Source organism: Dipodomys ordii, unplaced genomic scaffold (genome assembly GCF_000151885.1).
Source record: "Dipodomys ordii isolate 6190 unplaced genomic scaffold, Dord_2.0 Scaffold4, whole genome shotgun sequence".
In the NCBI taxonomy this organism is placed as follows: Eukaryota; Metazoa; Chordata; class Mammalia; order Rodentia; family Heteromyidae; genus Dipodomys; species Dipodomys ordii.
Genome location: NW_012267220.1, coordinates 25,737,819 through 25,759,067, shown reverse-complemented (window position 1 = coordinate 25,759,067; position 21,249 = coordinate 25,737,819). Strand labels below are relative to the sequence as shown.

General features: G+C 41.7%; 1 protein-coding gene across 1 annotated transcript in view; it reads left to right on the top strand.

Moving 5' to 3' along the window:
* Gsr (glutathione reductase) overlaps nucleotides 1-21,249 on the top strand; it is a 51,603-nt gene that overhangs the window by 20,481 nt on the left and 9,873 nt on the right. The window contains exons 6-9 of the mRNA XM_013024159.1: nucleotides 7,504-7,651; nucleotides 12,427-12,481; nucleotides 16,358-16,457; nucleotides 18,248-18,334. Of these exons, the coding sequence (XP_012879613.1) occupies nucleotides 7,504-7,651; nucleotides 12,427-12,481; nucleotides 16,358-16,457; nucleotides 18,248-18,334 (390 nt within the window). The remainder of the gene's footprint in view (nucleotides 1-7,503; nucleotides 7,652-12,426; nucleotides 12,482-16,357; nucleotides 16,458-18,247; nucleotides 18,335-21,249) is intronic.

The window sequence follows — 21,249 nt, the reverse complement described above, 5'->3', positions numbered from 1 at the left end:
CTCATGCATGCAAGGCAAGCGTTCTACCACTGAGCCAACTTCCCAGCCCCCTATGTTTAGTTTTTTGAGGAATTTCCAAACCATCTTCCAGAGTGGCTGTATTAGTTTGCATTCCTGTCAGTAGTGCAATTTGGTTCCTTTTCCCCACATCACCACTCATCATGTTATTGTTGATATTCTTTTTTTTTTTTTCCTTTGTTTCAGTAGTGGATGTTGAACTCAGTACCTGGGCACTGTCCTTGAACTCTTTTGCCCAAGGTTAGCTCTGTACCACTCTGAGCCATAGTGCCACTCCTGTTTTCTGGTAGTTAATTGGAGATAAGAGTCTAACAGACTTTCCTGCCTAGGCTGGCTTTGAACCATGATCCTCAGATCTCAGCTTCCTGAGTAGCTACAATTTCAGGCGTAAGCCATCAGTACCTAGCATAGTTGTTCACTTTTTTTTTTTTTTTGGGTCGGTCCTGGGGCTTGAACTCTGGGCCCGGGCGCTGTTCCTCAGCTCTTCAGCTCAATGCTAGTACTCTACCACTTGAGCCACAGTGCCACTTCTGGTTTTTGGGTGGTTTATTGGAGATGAGAGTCTCATGGACTTTCCTTCTCCGAGCTGGCTTTGAACCACAATCCTCAGATCTCATCCTCTTCAGTCGCTAGGGTTACAGGCATGAGCCACCAGTGCCTGGCTATAGTTGTTCATATTCTTGATGCTAGCCAATCTTCTTGGAGTGAGATGGAATCTTTGTTGTTTTGATTTGTATTTCCTTTATTGCCTGCAACATCAAAAGCCTCTGATCTGGTAACCTAGTCTCTTAATTTTGGAGAATTGATGTTATGTACTGAGGATTGTAGACCCAAGTCTTAATTCACAAATAGAACACATGGGGCTGGGAAGGTGGCTGTGTGGTAGAGTGCTTGCCTTGCATGCATGAGGCCCTGGGTTCAATTCCTCAGTACCACATAAGCAGAAAAGGCTGGAAGTGGGGCTGAGGCTCAAGTGATAGAGCTCTGGTCTACAGCTGAAGAGCTGGGGGACAGCACCCAGGCCCAGAGTTCAGGCCCCACAACCGACAAAAAACAAACAAACAAACAAATAGAACACATGGGAGATTGATTTATATGCCAGGATGTCAGTGGACTAATCCAAATGAGGAGCATTGTCTGGCTGAAAAACCTGCCATTGTTATTTCTCAGAACAGCTTCATCCTTGGTGGCTACCTCTACTCAGGAGACCGAATTATGATTCAGGAATTAAGTGAATGAGGTCTGATCCAGAAAACTAGCTTAGGCTGGGAAGGTGGTTTTGTGGTAGAGTGCTTGCCTAGCACACAAGAAGCCCTGGGTTCGATTCCTGTATAAACAGAAAAGGCTGGAAATGGCTCTGTGGCTCAAGTGGTAGAGTGCTAGCCTTGAGCAAAAGAATCTGAGGGACAGCGCCCAGGCCCTGGCACTGGCAAAAAAAAAAAAAAGCAAAACTAGCTAGTGTTTGCCTCCAGAAAACATGTTGACTTTTGTTCTCCTGAGGCTTTGATGCCCCACCTTTCTCACCTGCAACTGTGCTGGAAAAATGTGCATGGAAAAATGGTAAATCATCCAGCTGTCCTTGGATTGCATATGTCCCACCTCCGTCTCATTTGTCTTTATGTGTAGATGATAATAGATACTTTATTACATCTTACTAGCAGCATGTTTATAAGCCAGATTTTGGGGGGAGTTACTTCTAAAGATGGCTCACTTCATATGCTTTTATTATTGCTTACTAAGATTTGAACTCAGAGCCTGTGTTTTCCCAGATCGCTTTCTTGATTGACATTCTACTACCCAAACCATACCTCCAGTGCTGCTTTTGATAGTTACTTTGAAGTTCAAGTCTCTCAGATTTTTCTTCCTAGCCTGGCTTATAGCCTCTAGAGCTTGGCCTCCCAAATTTTTAAAATTTATTGTTGTTTTAAAGGTGATATACAGTGGGGTTATATTAACGTACATCAGGTAATAAGTGTATTTCCTTATGCATAGTGTCATCTGTTCCCTCATTCTCTCCCATTCCCTCTCTCCCATCTGTACCCATAATTTGCATAGTTCACTTTCATCAATTTCCAGTGCATTCCATTGCTGCACTTGAACCTTTTTCCTCAGATGCTGTGCCCTACCTCACCCTCTCATAGATGTGCACGTGAGTACACCATATATGAGGTAAAGAATACAGTCATCAGAAGTGGCGCTGTGGCTCAAGTGGTAGAGTGCTCACCTTGAGCTGAAGAGCTTAGACAGTGCCCATGCCCAGAGTTCAAGCCCCACTACGGACCAAAAAAAAGAGAATACAGTCATCAGTAAAACAAAACACAAATTAAGAAAAAAGTCCTTTGTTTCCGTATCTTTGAAGTTTGTTTCGGTATGTATATTATTTTACATACATACGAAGACCACTTGCGTATTGCACATTTGTGATTCTCTCCTAAGACTGTCCTCTTTTGGTCTCACTGTATGTGAGTATCTAGAATCCTGTGTAATTTGTCATGTCGCAGTGCATTTTAGATCTAACTTCCTTATATTAGGGAGAACATCCCCCATTTGTCTCTTTGATCTTAGCTTACTTCACTTAACATAATTTGTTCTAGTTCCATCCATTTCCCTGCAAATGACATTTTTCTTTCTAATGGCTGTGTGAAATTCCATCATATATAGATACAACATATTTTGGACCCACTCATGTTTTGTGGGGCATTTGGGTTGTTTCCATATCTTGGCTATGGTGAATAGTGAGGCAATGAACATGGATGTGCAGGTGTCCTTATTATATCCTGGCTTGTGATACCCAGGGTAGATGACAAGAAGTGGTATGGCTGGGTCATAGGGAAAGTCTGCGTTTAGTTTTTTTGAGGAACCTACAGACTGCTTTCCAGAGTGGTTATACTAGTTTACCTTCCCACCAACAGTGCAGTAGGGTTCCTTTTCTCCCCATCCTAGCCAGTATTTGTTGTTACTAGAATTCAAAATGTTGGTCAGTTTAATATCTCAGGGTTGTTTTGATTTGCATTTCCTTTATGGCCAAGGATAACGAGCATTTCCTCATGAATTTCTTTGCCATTTTGTCCTGTTTTTCTGAGACATCTCTCTTCAGCTCCCTTGTCATTTAGTAATTGGTGTCTTAAGTTTGGGAGGGGTTACTTTCTTGTGCTCCTTGTATATATTGGATAGTAGGCCTTTGTCTGATGGATTGCTGGTAAAAATCTTTTCTAAATTGGTTGGCTATTTTTTTTCTTTTGTGGGGCTTGAACTCTGGGTCTGGGTGCTGTCCCTCAGCTCTTCAGCTCGAGGGTAGCACTCTACCACTTGAGCCACAGCACCACTTCTGGCTTTTTCTGCTTATGTGGTGCAGAGGAATCGAACCCAGGGCCTCCTTCAGGCATGCAAGGCAAGCACTCTACTACTGAGTCACCTTCCCAGCCCTGGCTATCTTTTTACTTCAGTAAGTATGTCCTTAGCTGTGCAGAAAATTTTTTATCTTAATGTAGTCCCACTTGTCAATTCTCTCTTCTATCTGTTGTGCCCTGGAACTCTATTCAGGAAGTTTCTTCCTGTACCTATAAGTTTTATTGTCTCTCCTCCTCTCTCATGTAGTAGTTTCAGAGTTTCAGGTCTGATGTTGAGGTTTTTGATACACTTTGAATTGATATTAGTGCATGGTGACAAGCAGGGATCCACTTTTAGTTTTCTGCATATGGCTGCCGAGTTTTCGCAACACCAGTTGTTGAATTGGCTTTGTTTTTTTTCTAATGTTAGGTCTTTGGCTTCTTTGTCAAATATCAAATGACTTTTTTTATCTCAGTAAAGAACGTCATTGGGCCTGGCACTAGTGGCTCATGCCTGTAATCCTAGCTACTCAGGAGGCTGAGATCTGAGGTTTGTGGTTCAAAGCCAGCCTGGGCAGGAAAGTCCATGAGACTCTTTTGTTGGTGGTGGTGGTGGTTGTGGGGCTTGAACTCTGGCCTTGGGCACTGTCCCTGTGCTCTTCAGCTCAAGGCGGGAACTCTACCGCTTGAGCCATAGCACCACTTCCGGTTTACTAGTGGTTTATTGGAGATGAGAGTCTCACAGTCTTTCTTGCCCTGCTGGCTTTGAACCGAGATCCTCAGATCTCAGCCTCTGTAGCTAGGATTACAGGCGTGAGCCACCAGCACCTGGCTTCCGTGAGACTCTTATCTCCATTAAACCACCAGAAAACCAGAAGTGGCGCAGTGGCTCAAGTGGGACAGCACTAGCCTTGAGTTGAAGAGCTGAGGGACAGCGCCCAGGCCCAGAGTGCAAGCCCCATGACAGACAAAAAACAAACAGACAAACAAAAAAACATCATTGGGATTTACATGGGGATTGCATTGAATTTGTATATCATTTTTGGCAGTGTGCCCATTTTTGCAATATTGATTCTACCTATCCATGAGCATGGAACTTCTTTCCATTTCCTGATAATCTCTTTGATTTTTTTTTTTTTTTTGTCAGTCATGGGGCTTGAATCCTCAGATCTCAGCCTCCTGAGTAGCTAGTATTAAAGGCATGAACCACTGGCGCCTGGCTCTTTGATTTCTTTCTTTAGATTTTTACAGTTTTCTCTATAAAGATCTTTTACATCTTTGGGTAGGTTAATTCCTGAGGGTGTTGTTGTTGTTGTTATTTGAGGCTATTACAAATGGGGTTCTTTCCATGATTTCCCTTTCTGGTTGTATATTGTTGGCATACAGAAAGGCTACTGACCGGCTGGGAAGGTGGCTCAGTGGTAGAGCGCTTGCCTTGCATGCCTGAGGCTCTGGGTTCAATTCCTCAGCACCACATAAGCAAAAAGAAAAAAGCCGGAAGTGGCGCTGTGACTCAAGTGGCAGAGCGCTAGCCTTGAGCTGAAGAGCTGAGGGACAGTGCCCAGGCCCAGAGTTCAGGCCCCACGACCAGACCCAAACAAAACAAAACAAACAGGAAGGTTACTGATTTTTTGTGTTAATTTTTGTATCCTACTGCTTTTCCGAAGAGGTTGATCAGCTCTAGGAGTTTGGGGGTGGAGTTTTTTGGGTCCTTTAGGGTACCTAGCTCTTTTATATTGACTCATCATTCATTGCATTTAGTCTTTAGAGTATATTTTCTGGCCTTAAACTCCAGTTCTGGGGAGGGGTGGGGGTAAATATAGAGGCCTACATACCTGTATGCACTATTATTGATATTAACAGACTTGTGTTTAGCTCCCATACGAACTTTTTTTTTCTTTTTACTAGTCCTAGGTCTTGAACTCGGGGCCTGAGCACTGTCCCTGAGCTTCATTTGCTTAAGGCTAGCACTCTACCCCTTGAGCCACAGCACCAATTCCAGCCATTTCTGTTTATGTGGTACTGAGGAATCGAACCCAGGGCTTCATACATGCTAGGCAAGCACTCTACCACTAGGCCACATTCCCAGCCCCTACCATATGAACTTTTTAAAAAAACGGTGAGGAGGAAGAATAATGAAATATGTGACACAAAACATGTTGAATTGCAACATTAAGTAGTTTGTACAACTACTTAAGGATAAATAGAAATCTAAACAGTAAAAACAAAATGGTGCAAGCTAGGGCTGGGAAGATGGCACAGTGGTAGAGTGCTTGCCTTGCATGCATGAGGCCCTGGGTTCGATTCCTTAGCACCACATAGGCAGAAGAAGCTGGAAGTGGTGCTGTGGCTCAAGTGGTAGAAGAGCTGAGGGACAGCACCCAGGCCTAGAGTTCAGGCCCCATGACCGACAAAAAAAAAAATAATAATGATAAATTAAAATGGTGCAAGCTAGAAGTCTTCTGCAAAAGAAGTCATAAAAATTTTTTAAGAAATCACTATTTTTTTTTTTTTTTGTCTGTCATAGGGCTTGAGCTCTGGGCCTGAGCACTGTCCTTCAGCTTTTCAGGTCAAGGCAAGAGCTCTACCACTTGAGCCACAGCGCCACTTCTGGCTTTTTCTGTTCATGTGGTGCTAAGAAATCGAATCCAGGGCCTCATGCATGTGAGGCAAGCACTCTATCACTGAGTCATCTTCCCAGCCCAAGAAATCACTATCAAAAAAAGATAGAGCTGGTGCTAGTGACACACCCGTAATCCTAGCTACTTCGGAGGCTGAGATCTGAGGATCATGGTTCAAAGCCAGCATGGGCAGGAAAGTCTATGAGACTCATCTCCAGTTAATCATCAGAAAACTGGAAGTGGTGCTGTGGCTCAAAGTGTAGAGCTCTTGCCTTGAGCTGAAAAGCTGACGGACAGCATCCAGGCCCAGAGTTCAAACCCACAACCAACAACAACAAAAAAAGCCAGGCACTGTCGCTTATGCCTGTAATACTAGCTACTTAGGCTGAGATCTAAGGATTAAGGTTTGAAATCAGCCTGGGCAGGAAACTATATGAAACTCTCTTAACTCCAGTTAACCACAAAAAAGCCTGAAGTGTGGCACAAGTGGTAGAGTGCTAGCCTTGAGCAGAAATGCTCAGGAACAGTGTCCAGTTCAAGCCTTAGTGCAAAAACAAAAACAACCTACAAGTCTTGGAATGTAGTAGGCTTGTAGTAAAAGAAGTACAGTTGGTCTAGAAATTCTGTAGAGCAAAAGAACAGTTTCTATCTTACATTCTAGGAAATGAAAAATCTTCCCCCAAATTATCCCCTGTTCTGTTATCATTCAGCCCACACCTTTTTGTTGTTTAAGCACCTCACAAGAACTCATTACCTGGAAGAAAGGTCATTCTGGAGGCTGGTGGTTTTGGCACTGATCTTAATTCAGTTGTTTAAACCATGTACCTGCAGGAGCAAGACTAGAGTGGTGCTCAGGAAGAAGGAAATAGCCCTGTTCAGAACCAAACATGTTGCAAAATGTAGAAACATTCCCATCCCTTATGCAATACTATTTCCATGGTTCTGTTATCCTTGTCAGTGGCTCATGTTTGCATGCCAGGACACATCATGCTGGCAGAAGCTTGCCAGCAGAACCCACATTGAGCCCTTGGGCAGCAGATGACAAAAAACAAAACAAAAATAAGTCCACACCTGAGATCTCCTTGTCACTACATTGAACTTCACTATTGTGAAGCTTTGCATCTCTCTCCTTTGGCTGGGTTATTTCTTATTTTATTTTTTTCATTCTTATACTTTATCTTTCTCATCCTTCTTCCTCTCCCCAGCACATCGTTTTCTCTCTCCATTGTAAGTAAGGAAGACTTTCTCCCTGATCTCTTGGAGTTAGAGATTTTTTTTTCTTCCATGTAATTCCTGCCCTCTGGGTTTTGACAGCACTTTCTTCTAATTTTGCACTTTGGACATCTAATAGCAACCCCTCACCTCAACACCAGTTACGAGATAACAGTTCTATAGAAATGTGAGCAGCAGAATTGCCTTGGCATCTGCAAGCCCAAATTCAAAATCTTGAGTGGAGAAGTATAAGAGCTGAAATGTGTTGAGTATTTCTGTTGTACCTGAATAGCATGCTAATCCTGTTGGCATTCCTTCTCCAGTCCCACATAGAAATCATCCATGGCCATGCAGCATTCACAGATGGCCCCCAGCCCATGGTTGAGGTCAATGGGAAAAAATACACCGCTCCTCACATCCTGATCGCCACAGGTGGCAAGCCCTCGCATCCTGATGAGAGCCAGATCCCTGGTGAGTCCTCTAATGCCATTTTTCATAAACACTGGTCAGGAGGGGTTTGCTGTGCATTCAGCCTTACAAGTTATACCATGGGATGTGCCTAGTCCAATTTTCCATTGAGAAAGGTCATGAGAGAAGGCTTCTGTGGAACATAAATTTAACTGGCTCTAAGTGGTAATTAATGTTGGGATAAAGAAAGATTTATGTATAAGGCATGATACATTAACTGTTCAAGAGAGAGAAATCTTACATAGGTATAGCTTACCTAGCTACCTGAATAAGCCTTTTTATTTTTGTGGTATTTAGGATTTAACCTAAGACTTTGCATGTTATAATAGGCACATACTCTGACATATGTTATCCCCTAGTTCATGTTTTTATTTTTATTTTGATATACTGGGCTTTGAACTTATGACTTCATGTTTGCTCAGTTAGTTTTCTGAACTGGCATCTACCACTTGAGCTATACCTCCACTGTGGTCTTTTCTGATTATCTTGGGAATGGAATTTAAATCTTTTCTAGATTTCAGCTTCTAGATTAGCTAGGATTACAGGCATAAGCCACTGGCAGCTAGCTTGTATTGGTTATTTTTGAGATAGGGTCTTGCTTTATGCCAAGGACTTTGATCCTCCCATTTGTGCTTTCTCATCTTGCTAAGATGACAAGCTCATGCCATTACATCCAGACATTTATTGAGAAGGAGTCTGAGAACTTTTTTTTCTGTGTGTGTCTCTGATCTCTCTCTTAAACATAGGGCCTGAGCACTGTCCCTGAGCTTTTCTGTTCAAGGCTATCACTCTACCACTTGAACCATAGCTCTACTTCTGTCTTTGTGGTGATTAATGTGAGATAAGAGTCTCACAGGCATTCCTGCCTGGGTTGGTATCAAAACCATAATCCTCAGATCTGAACCACCATTGCCTGGCAAGAACACCCTGTGAGAACTTTGTTTTTGTTTGAGCTGGCCTAACTATGATACCCTAACTGTGATTTCAGGCTTGAGTCACTCAAGCCTGAGTGCTTGGCTAAGCCTTTTTTTAAATGTCTGTATTTTGGTCTCATATAGGAAATTATAAAATTAGTAAAGATCCTCAGGGATGGTCATATTTAATCTCTCTCTTTTCTTTTTTTGGTCTGTTGTGGGGCTTGAACGCTGGGCCTGGGCACTGTCCCTCAGCTCTTCAGCCCAAGGCTAGTACTCTACCACTCGAGCCACAGCACCACTTCCAGCTTTTTCTGCTTATGTGGTACTGGGGAATCGAACCCAGGGCCTCATGTATGCAAGGAAGCACTCTAACACTGAGCCACCTTCCCAGCCCCTCATTCTTTTTTTACTTTTTTCTATTTCTGTTTGAGAACCACTACATCCCTGACCCATTTCTATTTGAGAACAGCTACACCCCTGGCCCTTCCTTACATTTTATATCCTTAGGAGCTAAGGCTTAGCGATGAATCATTAACATTCCAACAGTCTTCCATATTCTCTCATAAGAAATATTGTCCCACCAGACTCATACCTGTAATCCTAGCAACTGAAGAACCTGAGATTTGAAGATCTTGGTTTGAAGCCAGCCTGGGCAGGAAAGTCCAAGATACTACTATCTCCGTTTAACTACCCAAAAGCCAGAAGTAGAGATATAACTCAAGGAGGTAGAGCACTAGTCTTAAGCACAAAGCTCAGTATTAGCACCCACACTCAGGCCCTGAGTTCAAACCTCAGCACCAGCACCAAAAAGAAAGAAAGGAAGAAAGAAAGGAAGGAAGGAAGGAAGGAAGGAAAGAAAGGAAGAAATAAAGAGAGAGAAAAAGAAGGAAAGAAAGAGAAAGGAAGAAAGAAAGGAAGGAAGGAAGGAAGGAAGGAAGGAAGGAAGGAAGGAAAGAAAGGAAGAAATATTGTCCAGAAGAAAGAAAGATTGCTTGTGATGTTTTCCCCACAGAAATTACAAAGTCTTTATGGCATCATTTAGATGTTTTTCATATTCTTGGTGGCTTTGTAGAGCCCATGACCACCTGAATGTATATGGATGAGTGTGCATTGATGCACTTCTCTCTAGAGAGAAAAACTATAAATTGGTCATCAGATCTTAAAAAGGTCATAACCTCCAAAGATGAAGGTCAGCCACTGAAAAAGATGAGGGCATACAGTTCTCAAATAATTTAAAATTTAGTTGAGAATATTAAATATAAGCAGTCTTAGTAATACTGAGATTTACTGTAAACAAAAGGGAAAAGGTAGAATGGTATATAGTATACTCTAGTTTGTATCTTTCTGAAACTGATAAAAGGTCACAGGTGTATACTATAATAGGATACTTAGAAACCCAATAATCATCTGGCATGAAGCTCAGTGGGAGAACACCTATCTAGCATGTGTCAGACATCAAACCTGTGATCCTGCTGCCTCAGCCTCCTAGACACTAGGACTACAGGCGTATACCACCAAGCCTTGCCCCATCCAACTTTTCTAGCACTGAATTTTTGGGGGGGGCTTTTTAATTTTTTTCATTTAAGATATTCATCAGCATATGATAGTTGTACAGGGAGGGAGTGTTCAATATAATATATTCCAATCAAACTCATCCCCTCACTTCCCCCTTCTTAAAACAGTTTCAGCAGAGAACATTGTTCTATTTTGGTGTACTCATATGAAGACTTCCATCTTTTTTACCCTCACTCATTTTCTCTATAATCCCGAAATTCTTTTTTTTTTTTAATTTTATTTTATTTTATTTGTAAACATACTGTACAGAGGGGTTACAATTACATGGGCAGGATAATGCGTACATTTCTTACCAAGCATTGCAGCCTCCTCCTTTGTTTACCCTTCACATCCCTTCCCAGCCTCCCCCCACCCCCCCAAACCCAATCTTTCTCCTTCCCCCTCTTCCCCCCCCCCCAGAACCAACGTTGTAAAGCTCGTTTTGGACATGACAACTTGTACTTCTCATTGTTGCATCAGATCCACCTGTATCCTTAAACAACTGGTTTTTCCCCATCTCCTCCACAAGTTATACTGACATCAAATATAGTGAAAGCAGGGGTTATACTGTGGGGGAGGGACATACAAAGCAACAAAGAGATAATCTTATAAATGCGTTAGAAACACATGCATGAAAGAAAAAAACATTAAAATACATATCTAAGGGTTCATTTTCCTGACATCACATTATCTGACCTTTTCCGCTTGACTCAGACATATACTAGATATTGCAAATAAGGGAAACCATGGGACCTATGTTTCTTTGGGCCTGGCGTACTTCACTTAATATAATTTTTTCCAAGTTTTTCCATTTCCTAGCAAATGGGGCAATGTCATTCTTTCTGATGGAGGCATAGAATTCCATTGTGTAGATATACCACATTTTCTTGATCCATTCATCTACTGAGGGGCATCTGGGTTGGTTCCATATCTTAGCTATGGTAAATAATGCTGCAATAAACATAGTCGTGCTGGTAGCTTTAGTGTGGTCTTGTTTGTGAACATTTGGGTAAATGCCCAAAAGTGGGATTGCTGGGTCATAGGGGAGCTCTATGTGGAGTCTTTTGAGGAACCTCCATACTGCTTTCCAAAGTGGCTGAACAAGTTTACACTCCCACCAACAATGCAGTAAGGTGCTGGTGCCAAATTCTTGAGATTCATGAATCCAGAGAGAAACCTCTAAATGTATGGTGACTATGACAAGTAATTATTGCTTCAGTGCCAAAAATCTAAAGTGTTAATTTTAGAAAGGAGCCTGCCAGTGACTAGAAACAGAGAAACATAATGGATAGAAACTAGTTAGAAAACTGCTGCAAGTATTTCAGGGGATAGGAATATGCCTCTGAATTACTATTTGCACCAGGAATGTGATGGATGGAAATGTCACAGTCCAGTTCTAATGGTTTCTGAGAATGTATTCTATAGCACCAAGGCCTACAAAAGACAGAAGATGAGGGATCGGGTACTGTATCATTGGCTCCAAGACACATTTATAAAAAATAGTCGTCACCTCTGAGATGAAGCTGAGCTTATAATCATAATGCTTAGATAGGATAAAAATACTCCATACTTAGTAAGTGATGTGTTTTAATAATGGGTGGAAAAGGAATCAGATTGTCAACCCAGGCTTTGTCCAGATTACTGGGAGAAGGTGGTTCCTTTTATTGAAATGGAGAGAGATTGTGATTTGGAAGATAAGGTTTAATTTTAAATATATAGGTTGAGCAACTCTCACCTGAAAGTTCAAAATGTGATACCTTATCATGTATTTGCAAATATTCCAAATCCAAGAAGAAGTTTCAAGTACTATTCCCCCAAACACTTAATATGAAAGATATTCACCTGTGCTGAGTTTGAATCAAAGTAGAATTGCTCCACAGAACAATTAAATATATGGAACTGGAATTTGAGGGAAAACAAAACTGGAACTGTTCATTTGGATGTCCACCACAGTTTGGATGAAATTTTTGAAGAAAAGAAAAAGTCAAAAGAGGGCCAAGGCTCAGCTAATAGCTTCCTTCCTACATTTAGGGTTCAGGACATAACAGCCATGCAAGAGTCTATTCATGAGAAGTAAAAAGATCTTGATCCTTTAGAGAAATTAGACATTTAGCCTTCACTGCTACTGTTTTGAGAGAAAATTTTACAACATTTGCTCAAGGAAGTCTTGGTTGGCAGCTTCTAAAGTGGAGACTTTAGCAAAAAGAGTGTATTGATTGTGAAAGTGTTTGGTTCTTGCATAAAATATTGTGCTCATTTAACAAGATAAGCAGTCTTATCTGATCTGTATTGTGTTTATCTACATAGGTGCCAGCCTGGGAATAACCAGTGATGGATTTTTTCAGCTAGAAGAACTGCCTGGGTAAGTAGACTTGGCCTCAAAGATGCATTCTAGGAATCTTTATTCCTTTCTTTCTACCTTGCCCATCTATTCTTTTTTCCTCCTTTTCATTCTTTTTTTTTCCTTTTTCCTATTTGTGTGTGTAAGCACGCACATGTGTGTGTGTATGCATGCATGGGTGCCAGTACTGAGGCTGTTCCTTAGCTTCATCACTCGAGGCTAGTACTATACTACTTGAGCTACAACTCTGTTCCCGTTTGGCTTTTTGGTGGTTAATTGGACATTAGAGTCTTTCTGACATTCCTGCCCTAATTAACTTCAAACCTGGATCCTCAGAACACAGCCTCTTGAGCAGCTAGGATTACTGTGTAAACCACCATCACCAGCTGTTTTCGTGTATATGTATATGTGTGTGCCCATTCTGGGGCTTGAACTTGGGGCCTGGACATTGTGAGCTTTTTTACTTAAAGTTGGCTCTCTACCACTTGAACCACAGTATTTTGAGACTAGGTTGCTCAGGCTGGTAATGAACCCATGTACTCAAGTGATCCTCCCATCTTAGCCTGAGTTGCTGGGAATGTGGGTACTACACCCAGTAACATTTTTTCCTTCTAACATTTGTTGGAACTTTTAACTGTCCTACCTCTTTTTTTTTTTTGTCGTGGTACCTGAACTCTGGGCCTGGGCGCTGTCCCTCAGCTCTTCAGCTCAAGGCTAGCACTCTACCACTTGAGCCACAGGCCACCTCCAGCTTTTTTCTTTTTGCTTATGTGGTGCTGAGGAATCGAACCCAGGGCCTCATGCATGCAAGGCAAGCGCTCTACCACTGAGCCACCTTCCCAGCCCTGTCCTACCTCTTTTTTTGTTGTTGTTGGTCATGGGGCCTAAACTCTGGGCCTGGATGCTGTACCTCAGCTCTTCAGCTTAAGGCTGGCGCTCTACCACTTGAGCCACAGTGCCACTTCTGGGTTTTTCTGCTTACATGGTGCTGAGGAATTGAACCCAGGGCCTCATGCATGGAAGGCAGGCACTCTACCACTGAGCCACCTTCCCAGCCCCTCTTTTTTTTTGGTCAGAGGATGTTGCAAAGTATTTAGAACTCAAATCAGCTTGATTGTCATCAAGGGATGTGTCTAAAGTAACTGCTGTAATTCTGTAATTCTGTGTTTTCCAAAGCGGTTAGTAGAGAAGAGCCTTCATAAGTCTCTGTCACTGGGACTTGAACTCAGAGCCGTGTGCTCTACACTTGGTTTTTTCACTCACAGCTGATGCTCTACCACTTAAACCAGGCCTCAGTGTCCAGCTTTTTGCTGCTAAATTAGAAATAATTCAGTATCTATCCAGTCTGGCTTTGAAACTTTATCCTCAGATCTCAGCCTCCTGAGTATACACTATGGACCTGACTGACATTGTTCTTAGTGTGTATTTGTCTTAATAAAATTTTGGCATGAATCTAGATTTATAGAGGGGGAAATGGTAATAAGATCATTTCCGTCATTTGAAGGTGCTGCACACTGCAGGCTTTGGGGTTAGAGAGATCCTCCTTTCATTCATGTTAAGAGAGGAACAGTAAGAGCTACCTAGAGCCTTAGAATCTGGTCTCTCTCTATGTATGTTGTCCTCTGGAATTAGTATTGCTTAATCTGCTACCTGTTCTGTGCCTGTTGCCAAGCCTGTGTGAACTTCTAAGCAAAGCTTTTACAAGAAAAGCTCTCTGGGATTTTTCAGTGAGTAATGAGTCATGCCTGTACCTTGACCTTAATTCACCCAGAACCCTATACAGGTAACAAGACAAGAAAGCTGTTTTCCAGCTTCATAAATCTTCAGTGAAAATGCCCATGAAGTGGGGCACTGATGACTCACGCTTATAATCCTAGCTCCTCAGGAGGCTGAGATCTGAGGATCACAGGTTCACAGCCAGCCTGGGCAGGAAAATTGTTGAGACTCTTATCTCCAGTTAACCCCCAGATAACCAGAAGAGGCGCTATAGTTCAAAGTGGTAGAGTGCTAGGCTTCAGCAAAAGAATTTAGGAATAGTGCCGGGCCATGAGTTCAAGTTCCACAACTGGAAGAAAAAAAAAGTCCCATAAAGGTCTTCAAACTACACAGTCTTCTGACTTTGAAAAGTTCTGAGGAAAGTATATGGCCTTCTTAGGTTGTCTGTGAGAGCATGGAAATTAAGAGAACAGCTTTCCTTCCCCTACCTTCTTCCTGAACTGTTTAGTTTCAGGGTTGAGTGGTGCAACACGCGTGAGCATGCATCCAGAAATGCGGTCATGATTCATAACACTTAGGTGACATAAGTCAATCGAGACTCACCCACTATCCAGTTATAGTATGTCCACTAGCTATTTTAAAATCATTTAATAAACTTACTGACATGAATACAAGCTTCAGGAATGAATTTGTGTAAGTTATAAACAAAAGACTTGGGAACATGAAATGAAAAGGAATTGAGCTGGCATTGTTCTTTATGAGTGTTTGAGCTGGGTGTGGTGGTATGTGCCTGGAGGCTGAGGCAGAGGAAACCACTGGGCCTAGAAATATGAGGCTATCCCAAGCCACATAGCAGGTCTCTTATCTCCTGAAGATCTCAACCAGTCAACAATGAAATAACCAGGTAGGGTGGTTCACATCTGTAATTCTAGTCCTTGGGAGGAGTGCTTAGGCAGGAATATCATATACCTAACACCACACACACACACACACACACACACATATAAAATTTTGATGGTACTGAGGTTTGAACTCTGGACTTTGTTCAGAGTGTTACATCACTTGAGCCACTGTATCAGCCCTTTCCTACACTGGTTATTTTTTCCATAAGGTCTCAATTTTATGTTGGGGTCCAGCCTAGACTAAAACTTCCTATTTATGCTTCCACTAGGTTGCTGGGACCATATGTGTATGCCTCTGATAGTGTCCTTTTTTTTTTGGCCTAGACTAGCTTCAAACTGTGATCCCCTGATCATTACCTCCCAACTATCCAGGATTACAGCTTAAGCTACAAACCAGGTTATATTTTGCTTTAAAAGTTCCTTCCCTTTATTTCTCCTGAGAAGATACAAAAACTGTTGAAACTAGAAATGATTCTTTGTGCAATAATCCTTGCACCTAAAAGTATGTGTGTATACATGTATATGCATGAATACACACACACACATACACACTATCTACAAAGGAATATTTCCTATTTAAAACTGCAATGTCGGTGCTGATGGCTCATGCCTAAAATCCTAGCTACTCAGGAGGCTGCAATGTGAAGATTTGCAATTTAAAGCCAGCCCAGCAGGAAGGCTGTGATTAACCAGGAAAAATGCTAGAAGTAAAGCCATGGCTCAAGTGGTTGAGCACTAGCTTTGAACACAAAAACTCAAGGACAGTGCTCAGGCCTTGAATCCAAATCCCAGAACTGACACCAACAATAAATAAAACTGCAATGTGGTGTTTGGACAGAAAAGGAAATTGCAATTTTTTTTAAACCAGTCTTGGGGCTTGAACTGAGGGCCTGGGCACTGTTCCTGAGCTGCTTTTGTTCAAGGCTAGCACTCTACCACTTGAGTCACAGTACTACTGTGACTGGCTTTTTCTGTTTATATGGTACTGAAGAATTGAACCCAGGGCTTCATGCATGCTAGGCAAGCACTCTACCACTAAGCCATATTCCTAGCCTAGGAGATTGTATCTTGAGAGATAGAATAAAGGAGATGACTGAAAAAATCAGTCAGTAATAAGGTACTAATGCCAGTTTCTAGTTTTGACAAATGTACTGTGGCTCTAAGGGGAAACTGAGCAAAGAGCAGAAAGGAAATCTCATATTATCTTTGCAACTTGTTCACAAACCTAAAATTATTTCAAAGTCAATTTATTTAAAAATGTTAACCGTCTGCTCTTCAGCCGCAGTGTCATCGTGGGTGCAGGCTACATTGCTGTGGAGATAGCTGGCATCCTGTCTGCCCTCGGCTCCAAGACATCACTCATGATACGGCACGATAAGGTAAGTCCAGGCCTCTCCCTTCCCTGTCCTTAACTTTCTTCCTTTTTTCTCTCTCTCTTTCTTTCTCTTCCCTTTTTTTTCTCTCTCTCTCTTTCTTTCTCTTTCTTTTCTTTCTTTCTTTTCTTTCTCTCCTTCCTTCCTTCCTTCTTTCTTTCTTTCCTTCCTTTTCTTCCTTTTTTTTTTTTGTCGGTCATGAGGCTTGAACTCTGGGACTGAGCACTGTCCCTGAGACCTTCAGCTCAAGGCGAGCTCTCTACCGCTTGAGCTACAGCACCACTTCCAGTTTTCTGGTGGTTTATTGGAGATAAGAGTCTCAGGGACTTTCCTGCTGGGGCTGGCTTTGAACCACGATCTTCAGATCTCAGCTCCCTGAATAGCTAGGATTACAGGCATGAGCCACGTACCTTGGATCATTTCACAGGAAAGGCTGGCCCCAGATACTAAACAGAGGCAGAGGAGTTTTGTTCCCTAAACCTGGAAGGAGAGGAATAGGAAGATAGAGAGTCCTGAAAGTTGATTCTTCATTTTTTTTAACTCTATATAAAGCAGGAGTTGATAAAAGTCAAATGTAATACAGACACATAGTGGTGGCATAGGAAAATAGAATATTTATTGTAACTCTGTTTGCAATACAAGCAAGACCTAAGAAGAAGGCTGATTCAGTACTGAAATCTCTCTCAAGTTTCTATTATGCCATATCCATACACACATACATACACACACACACACATATATATATGTATACACATAAACAAACATGTACTATATTATACATACAAACACTGATGTTTTATTAAGATAAAAACATTGGTTTGTTTGAACCTAAAAAAATTGGTAATAGCCTGGCGTGGATGGCTCACACCTATAATCCTAGCTACTCAGGAGGCTGTGATCTGAGGATCAAGGTTTGAAGCCAGCCTAGGCAGGAAAATCCGTGAGACTCATCTCCAATTAACCACCAGAAAACCAGAACTGAAACTGTGGCTCAAGTGGTACAGACTAGCCTTGAGCACAGAGAGGCTCAAGGACAGTGCCCAGGCTCTTGAGTTCAAACCCCAGGACTGGCCAAAAAAAAAAGAAATCTAAAAGAAAACAAATTAAAATTAGGAGAAATAAAAGTTAGAAATGTACATTCTTCCTGCAACATATTTTTACCTCTTAGCCAAAAAATGCTTCTGAAAGAACTCTTTGTTTTCAGATGACAACACTCAGGGAAACAAAAACAAATTAATAGGGAGGCTGAAGGGAGGCACAGAAATAGAGGAACATAGGGTGAACAAATGCAGCAGTGCTACTCACTAGACACTAGGTTGAGAATGAACTGAGGTTGGGCACACTGGGAGAGAGCAATGGAAGGGGTGACATTGTCCAAAAAGAAATGTACTCTTTGCCTGACTTACATAACTGTAACCTCTCTGTACACCGCCTTTATAATAACAATTAAAAAATACATTCTGAAAACAATACAAAATATGTAACTACTATATACAAGATATTAAAAGTATATAATGAATGTAAAATATCTGATTCAAATATATAAATTAATTGCTTGACTTTGGACATATTGTAAAGATTTTTCTAAGTTTTTAGTGTGAAAATTTTTACATATATTGAAAAGTATAAGAAATACTGTCTATACTTGCATTTACATTTTTGACACTGAATTTGAAAATATTACACATCATGTAGCATGTCTGTCTTTATTTTTTATCTTTGAGAAGTTTGTAGCATGTCTTCACTCAACTTTTATTTCTTTGTCTCCATTCCTCTTCTGCCTGCCTTGTCTGCAGGTCCTTAGAAATTTTGATTCAATGATCAGTTCCAACTGCACGGAGGAGCTGCAGAATGCTGGTGTGGAGGTCCTGAAGTACTCACAGGTATGTGTACTAAGGGCCACGCGGAGCCCTTCCTCATCTGTTGCTCAGGGATCACAAGTCTTGCTTTTGGCTCTACTCAACTAGTTGTTCATTGTTGTTATTGTTATTTTTGTTTCCATTGAGGGAGGTGGAACCAGGACCTCACACATATCAGAAAAATACCTCTGAGCTACACTGCAGCCCTCAGTCTTGGGGCATGAACTCAGGACCTGGATGCTGTCCCTGAACTTCTTTCGCTCAAGGATAGCACTCTACCACTTGAGCCCTGCAGCTCCAATCCTAGCTTCTTGGGTAATTTATTGGAGATAAAGTCTCACAGATTTTCCTGCCCAGTTTGGTCACCAGTGTCCAGCTCCCGTTACTTGTTTTATAAACATAAACTCTGCATTTACCTCATTCTACTTCTAGACTACTGCCAATTTTTTTTCTTTCTTTAGCGCTGTTTTACATTAATGTGTTAATAGAGTGAAGGTATAAAAGTAGAAGCTGGGTGCTGGTGGCTCACACCTATAATCCTAGCTACTCAGGAAGCTGAGCTTTGAGGCTCATGTTCAAAGCCAGCTTGGGCAGACTCTATCTCCAGTTAACACCCAGAAAACCAGAGGTAGCACTGTGGGTCTAAGTGGAAGAGCACTGGCCTTGAACAAAAGAGCTCAGGGACAGTGTACAAGCCCCATGACCAACAATAACAACAACAAAAAAAAGATTAGAAACCTGGCAGTTGAATTTACAACTAAAACGTGGATGTTTGTGCTCCGGTGCCATTTTGCACCATTTTTCAAGTTTATATTCATTTTTCAGGGAATAATATAGAATCTTTTTTTTTTTTTTGCCAGTCATGGGGCTTGAACTCAGGCCTGGGCACTGTCCCTGAGCTTTTTTTGCTCAAGCACTCTTCCATTTGAGCCACAGCACCACTTCTAGCTTTTTCTGTTTATGTGGTACTGAGGAATCAAACCCAAGGTTTCATCCATGCTAGAAAAACACTTTACCACTGAGCCACATTCCCAGCCCCTGGAAATCAATTTTTAATGCATATAACAGTTTGAATTTTGTAGATACAGTTATCAAACACTTTTTTTTCAGAAAATCATTTGAAGTTCAGCAGACTTTTTTTAACCTTGTAAAAAATGCTTTTTCCCTACTGGGAAATGCTTCCCTTTCAGCAATAGACCATGTCAAATAAAATGATGAATAACAACAATGCTTTGTGGATGCAAAAATGCTGGTCTAGGGCTTTCATTAGACTGTATCATTGGCCCTCTGGATCTACACATCCAACTGTGGATTAAAAAATACATAGATTACACTGGGCGCCAGTGGCTCAAGCCTGTAATCCTAGCTATTCAGGAGGCTGAGATATGAGGATCAAGATTCAAACCCAGCCCCAACAGGAAAGTCCACGAGACTCTTATCTCCAATTAACCGCCAGAAAACTGGAAGTGGCTCTCTGGTTCACTTGGTAGATCACTAGCTTTGAGCAAAAACAGCTTAGTGACAGCACCCAGGACTTGAGTTCAAACACCACAACTGACAAAAATAAATAAAATCTATAGATTTATTAGTTATGCAAGAAGGATTTTTATTCATTCATTCATCTTGTGTCAGTCCTGGAGCTTGAACTCAGGGCTTGGGCACTGTCCCTGAACCCTTTTGTTCAAGGCTAGTGTTCTACCACTTGAGCCACAGCGCTATTTTCAGCTTTCTTTTGTGCTTCATTGGAGATTAGTCTCAAGAACCTTCCTGTTAAGATAGCTTTGAACCTTGATCCTCAAATCTTGGCCTCCTGAGTATCTAGGATTACAGGCGGGAGCAACTGGCATCTCTCTGGCTCAGGAAGGGAGGGATTTTATTGTTACTTTTCTATAGTATATACAATGTATTCAATCAGTCTCACTGCCATTGATTACTCTCCCTCTCCTCCCTCCTAAAACAATTTAAACAGATTGGATTGTTTTATTTTCATAATTGCAAGCAAACTATTTTGACAATATTCAACATCCTTCTTTTTGTTCACCCAACCCCTTCTTGTTTTGTGTGCTACTTTCCCCCTCCCCACAACAGAGCCCATCTGTCTTTGTGAAGTAAAAATATTTGGGAAAAGCCGGTGCCAGTGGCTCACACCTGTAATCCTAGCTACTCAGGAGGCTGAGCTCTGAGGATCACGGCTCAAAGCCAGCCTGGGCAGGAAAGTCCATGAGACTCTTATCTCCAATTAACCACCAGAAAACCAGAAGTGGCACTGTGACTCAAGTGGTAGAGCACTCAACCTTGAACTGAAGAGCTCAGGGACAATGCCAGGACTAGAGTTCAAGCCCCACAACAGACAACACACACACACACACACACACACACACACTCTCTCTCTCTCTCTGTCTCTCACTTGGGGAAAAAATGGTATCTGAATTGAACATGTACATGCTTTTTGTCCTTATTCCCTAATTAATAGATTCTAGTAACTTTTTTACATACTAGCATTTAGATTGGCATTATAAAGAATCTGAAGAGGACTTAACAGTGTTCAAGAGGATGAACTCTATGCAAATTTGTGCATATACTGGTCTATTTTATGTAAATGACCTTGGCATTTAAGGATTTTCATATCTGTGGAGGATTCTGAAATTAGTCCCCTGTAGCTACTAAGGGATGACATTATATACTGGTTGTCCTTCACAGTCTCTTGTTCCTTTCCTCCATTCTGATAGTGCATGTTGGGGGAGGAATGATGACCATGCAGTTTGGAAGAGTTTCCTAGTTAAAATTGCTTTTAAGCTACTGCGCTTAGATGTGTGACTTAAAATATTACCACAGTTTTCGGGGCTGGGAAGGTGGCTCAGTGGTAGAGCGCTTACCTTGCATGCCTGAGGCCCTGGGTTCGATTCCTCAGCACCACATAAGCAAAAAGAAAAAAGCCG